Genomic DNA, 8,100 nt, shown 5'->3' with positions numbered 1-8,100 from the left:
AGAAGGAAGGGCCCCAGGTGGTCATTAATGGGGTCAGGACCGGGGCAGCCTGGCCTCTTCCCCCCAGAAGAGCTCTCTAGCGTTGTAGCTGCGTGTAATTCAGTTCTTCTTGGGGAACTCATACTCCTAACCAGCAGAACCACCTTTAACCAGGGCTACCGTTAGCAAGCTGAGCTCCGCACCCACACCATTTCAGTTCAGTTTACACCAGTCCTCTGGGCGGGGTGGGTGTTACTGTGTCCCCAGTGACAGAGGAGGAAACTGAGGGTTTGAACAGAGAAGAATGGTAGCACCTGGTTTAACTGCTCTGCCCGCTGCCCTGAGAACGCCTTTAACGTGATCTTCCGTGAAATGGAGGGAAAGGTCCTGCCCAGCCTCACCAGTGCAACTGGGGGAAGAACTGAGCTGCGTGCATTGGAAATTCTGAGAGCCCAAATTGCTGAAGCCACTGTACTAGTTGAGTGAGGCAGGTTGGGGGCACTGCAGGGGACCTGAGAACTGGCCAGCAGGACCCGAGGGCCCCTGGCTCCTAGGGTCTGGGTAGAGAAGGAGCCCTCCCTTTGGGGCCCAGGGCACAGGAGCCAGGGTGAGCCCATCAACAGTGGGGGTCAGTCCTATTTGCTTTTTTCACAGAGGGGGAAACTGAGGCTCAGAGCTAGAAAGGAGCAAAGTAAGGTCCTAGACAAGGCTAGAATTGAACTGGAAACCACACGTTTTGACCGCCAGCCAAAAACATTTTTGGTCAAACTCCTAGGCCCCAGCGCCCCCTTTAGCCTGGGGGTGGTGAAGGAGAGAACATCCTCCCCAGGTCCTCCTGGCCCTGGAGCTCTGCACACTCCTCAGGATCTTGAGCCCTGCTGGCTTTGCGAGCACTTGGGAGACTGATTTGCTCTGGCATAAACGTTCTGCCTGGGGTGACCCCACTCCCAGCCCAGCAAGTCCCTTCAGGCTGTGTTCCCAGTGAGGGCACCACAGGACGGGTGGGCAAAGGGGAAGGTCACAGGGCTGACCCTGGCACTGGTGGCTGGGATAGCCTGGCTCCTTTACATTCACAGGGTAGTTGGTGCCAGGCAGTCCTGGGGCCCTCTAGAAGGGGCGGTGTCCTGGGGACCCTCACCTAGTCTGGTGAGCACCTAGCTGGTTTCCTAGAAGGCACATACATCCCTGAATGACCTGCATGCTGTCTAATGTCGGGAAAGTCACAGGGACACATGTGGGTGCGTGGGTGAGAGGATGGGGGAGCTACATGTGGGTAGCAGTGTATTTCACAGGGAGTCATTGTGGGTACCCGGAGACCCAGTACACCATAGTGCAATCTCATCTTTAAGGACTGTGAAAGTGACTCTTCAGACAAGGCTGACCCTGTCAACTGCATGTGTGAGATTTCTGTGCCTGTGTAATGTGAGAATGTCCATTTGTGAGCACGTGTATATATAGTAATGTTGTATAGTGGGTTTTGTTTTCTTTTGCATATTGGGGTTCGAACCCAGGGCCTTCACACTAAGCCACATCCCTATCTGTTTTTTATTGATTTATTTTTAATTTGGGGGGATTTATTTCTTTCCTTTTCTTTCTCTCTCTCTCTTTCTTTCGTACTGCATTTGCCAGGCAGGCACTCAAATAGCTAAGCTATATCCCTGACCCTGCCTTCTTTTACTTTTTGGGACAGTCTCACTAAGTTGCTAAATTGACAGATGTGGCTCTAATTTGCAATCCTCCTGTCTCAGCCTCCCAGAGTCCTGGCATTACAGGCTATTGTCATCATGCCTGCACAGGGCTAGTTTGTTTTTTTCAGACTGAGTTCCACTATGCTGCCCAGGTGGTGTCTAATCAAATTCTTGGACTCAAGTGATCCTCCTGCCTGAGTCCCCTGAATATCTGATCCTACACATGGACGTGCTTACACCCCAGCTGGTCTAATGAATTTTGGGAAGTTTGTGGTGTGAATACAATTGGAAGTTGTGAAAAAATATGAACTTTTTGCATGTGTGTGTAATTGTGACAGTAAGATTATGTCGTCTGCATACACTTAGAATTTCTGTGCCCGGGCTATGTGACTGGGTTGTCATGTACTCCTGAGGGTAGGGATGGGAGTGTATTCCTGAGGGTAGGGATGGGTGTGCACCCCCCACCGTGACACATCTGCAGCTGATGTGCACCCATGAGTGACAGAGGCAATGTGTCAGACCCCAGGAATGCCTGGGCTTTGAGATGCTGTGTGTACTGTGGATGTGTGCATTGCCATGGGGGTGCATGGACTTTGGGGTGCTGTCTGAATAGTTGCACTTTTGCAGGTGCCAGAGAGCTGTGTACATGGACACGGCTGTGTGTGACTGGAAGCTTCCTACTGGAGCTGCTGAGCACCCCCCTCAGACTAGGACAAAGGCTGGGCGTGCCTGCCTTGTGGACGGAGGTCCACTCCTCAGGCGTAATTACTGTACTCCATCTACCTTACTTGCAAATGCTCACTCAAGAGCGCCTCCAGGCTGGGAGCCGCCTCCGAACCGGGCGCCGGGGCGCTCCCTCCCTGCGAGCCTCTGGCTCCAAGAGCTGAGCCCAACCCCAGGGCTGCTGGCGCCAGGCGCCGGGAAAAGCGGCGGGTTTGCAGCCAGCCTCAGGCAGGAAAACCAGGACCTCCCTGGGTTCCGCCACCTCCTACACCTCCAGGGTGCTCAGCCCCAGTGAGCTCCCACAAGTGGACACAGCCTGCTCTAACCTAGGTGATCGTCCCCTTCCATGGACGCTCTAAAAGAATGTGTGTCCCCACAGAAATACACACGCACACCCACGGCATGGATAATGTCTCACTCTTGCATTCCTTGGGTTTTACAAATTATCTTTATCACGGCAGGCAGAGTACACCTCTGCTCCACGTGCACTGCCACTGCTGGGCCCAGAGAAAAGTTGTTTATTCTGCTTGGACCTTGGGATCCCTATCTGCCTAGGGAGAGACCTGGGCCTTCTCTCTCTGCCTTTGGACTGGTAACTGTGCCGACCACAGCGTCCTCATGGATAAACAATTTTTGAGTGATTGCATAAATAATGATTTTCCCTCTTAAAAAAAACTATTCATGTAATCCTCTTCACTCTAACCTCAACACTGCTTTTTGACAGGTAGGAACTTTCCCTCTACCCCACCTAGGGGAGAGGTCTAGCTGGGAAAGGTTGTGGAGCTCTGACACCCCCAGGTACGTGGACATCTCCTAGCAAGGTACCTTAAGGAGAAGTGACAAGAGTCCCAGCTGGAAATGTGGCCCCCATGGGATTCCCAGGTTCTCACTGGAGCCTGGGAAATCGCCCCATGGAGAGAATCAGACCACAGGCAAGGGCCCAGCCCCACGGGAAACAGGAAGGGCCCAGCAGCCCTGACAGCCTCTTCAAGGGTGGGTACAAGGTGCCCCCAGTATCTGCCTTGTCTTCCAGCCGCCCCATGCTGTGTAGGCTTGGTGCCCTCTGTGTGTGTTCCCCAAAGTGTGATCTTCTGCAACAGTGTCTTTACAGAATCCAGCATTCTCAGGGCAGCTTTGGGTAGAGGAACCCAGCACAGCCCTGTTCCCAGCTCTCTCTGCAAGCCCTGCTGTGGACACACAGCGGCCACACGCCTGAGGGCTAAGGCGGAGGCCAGACCGCTTTTACGTCAGCCAGGCCTGCTGGCCCTTTGACTCCATCAGGCGCCTGGGAAGTGAGAGGAGCAGACCTCAGGCCCTGGAGCCCGGAACAATCCGCCAACCGGTAAATGTCCACAGGCTTGAAGTCCGGACCTCTACCGTCCCCCACTCCCACCTGGCGGGTAAGCTTCTCTGCTGGCCAGGAGCAGCCGGCCAGACTGATGACACTGTTGGGGACTAGCTGCTGGGTACCACAGGGCATGTGCCTGGCTCCCAGTCCTCCCAGAAGCGGCAGATGGAGACGGGCGGGGCGGAGGTGCTGGGGAGGCGCACTGAGGCCTCTGCTGCCTCCCAGGCCGAGCACCCGCATTGGAGTTCTGGATTGGGAGCGGCTGGAACCTTTATTCTGAACTCAGCCGAGAACCAAGGACCTTCTCTTTTCCTCTTCCCTCTCTGGGTCTCAGTTTCCCTGTCTGTAAAACTAAGAAGTGGACTTTAGGCGAAGGCTTTCTTTCCTCCCGATTCTAGGTTCTTTTCCTTGGATGCACAGGGGTGGGTCTGCAACCTTCGGGGGCAGCTGCAGCCTCTGTCACCAGTACAGCCCCCGCCTCCTAGGCGGGAGCGTGAGATCCGCGTCGGAGGCGGGGCCTCTCCCTGTCGCCTGGCGGCTGCAGTCTGTGGCTTTTCCAGTAGACCCTGGGACGGCCACCCCCCTTCCCTCCTCCCGCCCCCCGCCATTGGCTCCGGGGAGAGTTTGACATCAAAGCTGCGGCCTTATATAAGCCAGACCCTGAAAGGGAGTCCGCAGAAGGGTTAAACGGGTCGTCCTGGCTACGATTGAGTGCGCGGTGCCATCTTCAGCCCTGCCCAGGACTCTCTGAAAGCCGGCGCCCAGCACCGCGCGGCCCGGGAGCCCACGGGTGGCCCCGGTCGTCTGTGGGGGCGCATGGGGCGGCGCTAACTGGGCTGGCGGCGCAGGCCAGGAGCCTCTCCAACATGAACCTCGTGGGCAGCTACGCACACCATCACCACCATCACCACCCACACCCCGCGCACCCCATGCTCCACGAGCCCTTCCTCTTTGGCCCGGCCTCCCGCTGTCACCAGGAGCGGCCCTACTTCCAGAGCTGGCTGCTGAGCCCGGCGGACGCAGCCCCGGACTTCCCTGCAGGCGGGCCGCCACCCGCAGCCGCTGTGGCCGCAGCCGCCTACGGTCCCGATGCCAGGCCTGGCCAGAGCCCCGGGCGGCTGGAGGCGCTTGGGGGCCGCCTGGGCCGGCGGAAAGGCTCGGGACCCAAGAAGGAGCGCAGACGCACGGAGAGCATTAACAGCGCGTTCGCCGAGCTGCGCGAGTGCATCCCCAACGTGCCGGCCGACACCAAGCTCTCCAAGATCAAGACCCTGCGCCTGGCCACCAGCTACATCGCCTATCTGATGGACGTGCTGGCCAAGGACGCACAGGCTGGCGACCCCGAGGCCTTCAAGGCGGAGCTCAAGAAGGCCGACGCGAGCCGAGAGAGCAAGCGGAAAAGGGAGCTGGTGAGTGGGGCCTGCAGGCGATGGCTCAGGGCGCGGGCGGGGCGCCGGCAGGGCAGGCAGTGGCCGGGCTGTGCGCTTTTGAAAAGGCACAGGGAGTTGTAGAGCCGGTCACAGCGTGAGAGCGTGTGCAGTGGGAGGCCGATTCGCGACAGAGTCAGCGTGCCCTAGGACAGCGCTCGCCAGGCCCAGCGAACAGAGAACCCAAAGCTTTCCAGAGGCTCTGGGGCCCTCTCCAGGAGCGTACGGGGGAGCCTCGGTCCCAAGAAAGTGCCCATTTTGCTGCCAATTCGGAGGAGCAGGCCCCGCCCTGCATTCTCCTGGAAGCCGGGTTAAGAACGCAAGCGGGAGTCTGTGACTTCAGTTTGCTTGAACGTGACAGGGCCCAGTGGCCGGGTTTAAGGGGCCCTTTCGGGAGAGGATCATCTATTTTCGTGACTGTACAGGTGGGGAGAGAAGGTGTCCCCTGGTGGGACAAAGCCAAGCGCACCTACCTGAGGAGTGCGCCCGAGGTGGGGGTACGACAGGGCCAGTCCTCAGTCCGCAGCGTGCGCCGCCTGCTCCACCCCTCTGGGGCTGGCTTTGCGGGCAACCCCAGAGGTTTTGAATGTAAACAAGCACAAGAGCTACTGGCTTCGGAGCCCCCACTCGGCCTGTCTGGATCCTCCCCAGTTAAGGTGATGCTAACCTAGCGCTCCGGGCGGCAGGATCTGGGGCGCCGCGATTTCCGGACTTGGCGAGTGAGTGCGCGGCGGCACCGCGGCGCCTGCGGTGATCGGCGGCGGCGAGCTCACCTGGGGACCCGGAGGCGCGCACAGGCCTCGGGTCGCCAAGCCGCTGCCCTGGGCCCCGGGAGCGCCTCCTAGGACGTAACTGTAGGGCGGGTCCTGGGGCCCCACGCGGCGCTGCCTCCTGTAAGTAGAAAGGCCGGGTGGCTGCTCCAGGAGCCAGGAAGGAGACCTCGGGGCCAGGCCGGTGCCTTCCTCTGCCCAGCCACCCGAGGCGCCCATCGGCGGCTCCAGCGCACCAAGCCCTGTGTGTGGAAGCCAGTTGCTAATCTAGGGAAGTTGGTGGGACCTGCAGGTAGTGGGAACAGGTCTATGAGCCGGGAAATAGTTGATTCCCATCCGTGCCAACTTCCAACACCCTTCGGCCTCCCTTAGGTGCCCAGAGCCAAACGTGCGCGCACCGGTTTCACCCAATGCAGAAAATTCTTGCTACCAAACCTCCCCATCATCCCCATCCCATCCCACATCCCAGGACTTGGCGCATAAAGGCTAATTTATGAGCCTGTTTGCCTATTTTGCAAACAGAAATCCGTCACTTGTTTAAAGCCTGGAAGTCACAGCTCTCTGCACCTTCCCCGCACCCCTACCCCCAGTCCGGGTGAATCGGAGCAGAACGATTTAAACCTGTTCTCTCTCGCCCCTTTCCCCATGTGTCTGGCAGCCGCAGCACGAAGGCTTTCCGCCTGCCCTGGGCCCAAGCGAGAAGAGGATTAAAGGGCGCACCGGCTGGCCGCAGCAAGTCTGGGCGCTGGAGCTAAACCAGTGAGCCCCAGACCTGCGTGAGGACCTGGCCCCGCTGGCCGACCGCGCCCGGGACAAGAGGAAGGCGGAAGGCGGTGGCGAAGGCCAGGCTCTGGGCTTCCGGGGCTCGTGCAGGAGTGTACGCACAGCCTCTGCCCAGCGCTGGCAGGTCGCCGGCCGCAACCACACACTTGGATCGCACGTGCAATGTCCTTTGAAATTGTTTTAAAATACATTAAGAGAAAGAGAAATTTATATATATATGTATATGTATATCTCCATTTCCTCTAACTGAGGGCGACTCATGGACTACGGAACCCAAGCGCCCAAAGACCCTCCCATCCAACCCTGCTGTGCCCAATTCAGAACCCCCAAGCGCAGGCCTGACTCTGTCTTCCCCCTGCCCCACTTCGCGTCAAAATCCCCCAGGCGTCTTCTTGAGTAGAAATGCAGTAAGAGGAATCAACAGTTTTCCGCCAGGAAAATAGAACCAAAAGCAGCAAGGCCGGGGGCAGACTTTTGTTGCTCCCTTTAAAACCGCAGTGTTTTGATTTTATTTTTATTGCTGCACTTCCTACCTAGTGCCTCTCTGTCTCTCTTCTGTCTCTCTTCCTCCCTCCTTTCTAAATAAAAACCTTCCCCGCGCCGTAAAGTTTTTATGTATTTAAACTACCTACCAAGCCTGTTGCGCTCAGGTGTTGCCCGCCCGGCCCCACCCTCTTCTACCTCAGACCTGTAAGACCACTCACCGCCCTCCCTTTGCCAAAACAGCATCTGCGCTCTTGACTAATAAAACGTTTTCCGATATCGCTGGAAGCCTGCCTGATGTCTCAGCCAGCGTCCCGTCCCCAGCCGACTCTGCGGATCCTGCTAGGTGGCGGCCTGAGTCCGCACCTTTCTCCCCTTGATAAACACCAAACCAAACTGCGAGTCAAGTCGAGGGACCCAGGCAGAGCTGGGATCTGCTCCTGGAACGAAGAGTAAAGTTCTTAGGCTGTAACCTCAGGACAGGATAATTCACGCGAGCGGGAGAGGACCCAGAGGATGGTCAGGGTGGGTATGCGAAGGTCAGTAAGTGCACCGGTGTCCCCAGACTGATTTTTGGAGGGGTGGGATTCTGCGGGGAGGGGAAAGGGGCCATCGCACAAACCTGGGCCGTTCTGGGGTCGGAGGGGGGCGATGCGCTGGGGGACACGCTCATGCTCATGGGTGTGACATTCCGAACGTGCGCGTGCAAATGTGTGTGACTGCACGGCGGCTGCTCTCGCGGCCCGCTCTGCCCAGCTCCGCGCGCTGCGGCGGTCAGCTTGAGTACACTCGGCTCGGGGGTGCTGCAGGTTAAGGTGAGGCGTTTATAGTTTCCCCAGCCACGCAGTATCCCAGGAGGGAGCTGCAGGGGGCCAAGCTGTGCGTTGCTGGCGTTTCTT

The 8,100-nt window shown here is 58.1% G+C and overlaps 1 protein-coding gene across 1 annotated transcript; it reads left to right on the top strand.

The window, feature by feature from the left end:
- The first annotated feature begins 4,328 nt into the window (after positions 1 to 4,328).
- Positions 4,329 to 7,489, top strand: Hand1 (heart and neural crest derivatives expressed 1). The gene is made up of 2 exons (XM_003473206.3): positions 4,329 to 5,147; positions 6,594 to 7,489. Exons 1-2 carry the CDS (start codon positions 4,605 to 4,607, stop codon positions 6,696 to 6,698), a joined length of 648 nt encoding a protein of 215 aa, XP_003473254.1. The 5' UTR covers positions 4,329 to 4,604; the 3' UTR covers positions 6,699 to 7,489.
- The last annotated feature ends 611 nt before the right edge of the window (positions 7,490 to 8,100 follow it).

The sequence above is a fragment of the Cavia porcellus genome, unplaced genomic scaffold (assembly GCF_034190915.1).
Source record: "Cavia porcellus strain 051 isolate PalLab524CR breed Dunkin Hartley unplaced genomic scaffold, mCavPor4.1 scaffold_19, whole genome shotgun sequence".
In the NCBI taxonomy this organism is placed as follows: domain Eukaryota; kingdom Metazoa; phylum Chordata; class Mammalia; order Rodentia; family Caviidae; genus Cavia; species Cavia porcellus.
Note: the sequence above shows the minus strand (reverse complement) of the source record. Positions and strands in the feature narration are given on the sequence as shown.

Bases quoted from the DNA above. Each gene is read 5' to 3' on its own strand.
- Hand1 (XM_003473206.3), top strand. From the start codon at position 4,605: ATGAACCTCGTGGGCAGCTACGCACACCATCACCACCATCACCACCCA. The intron at 5,148-6,593 runs GTGAGTGGGGCC...TGTGTCTGGCAG, and splicing joins GCAAGCGGAAAAGGGAGCTG to CCGCAGCACGAAGGCTTTCC.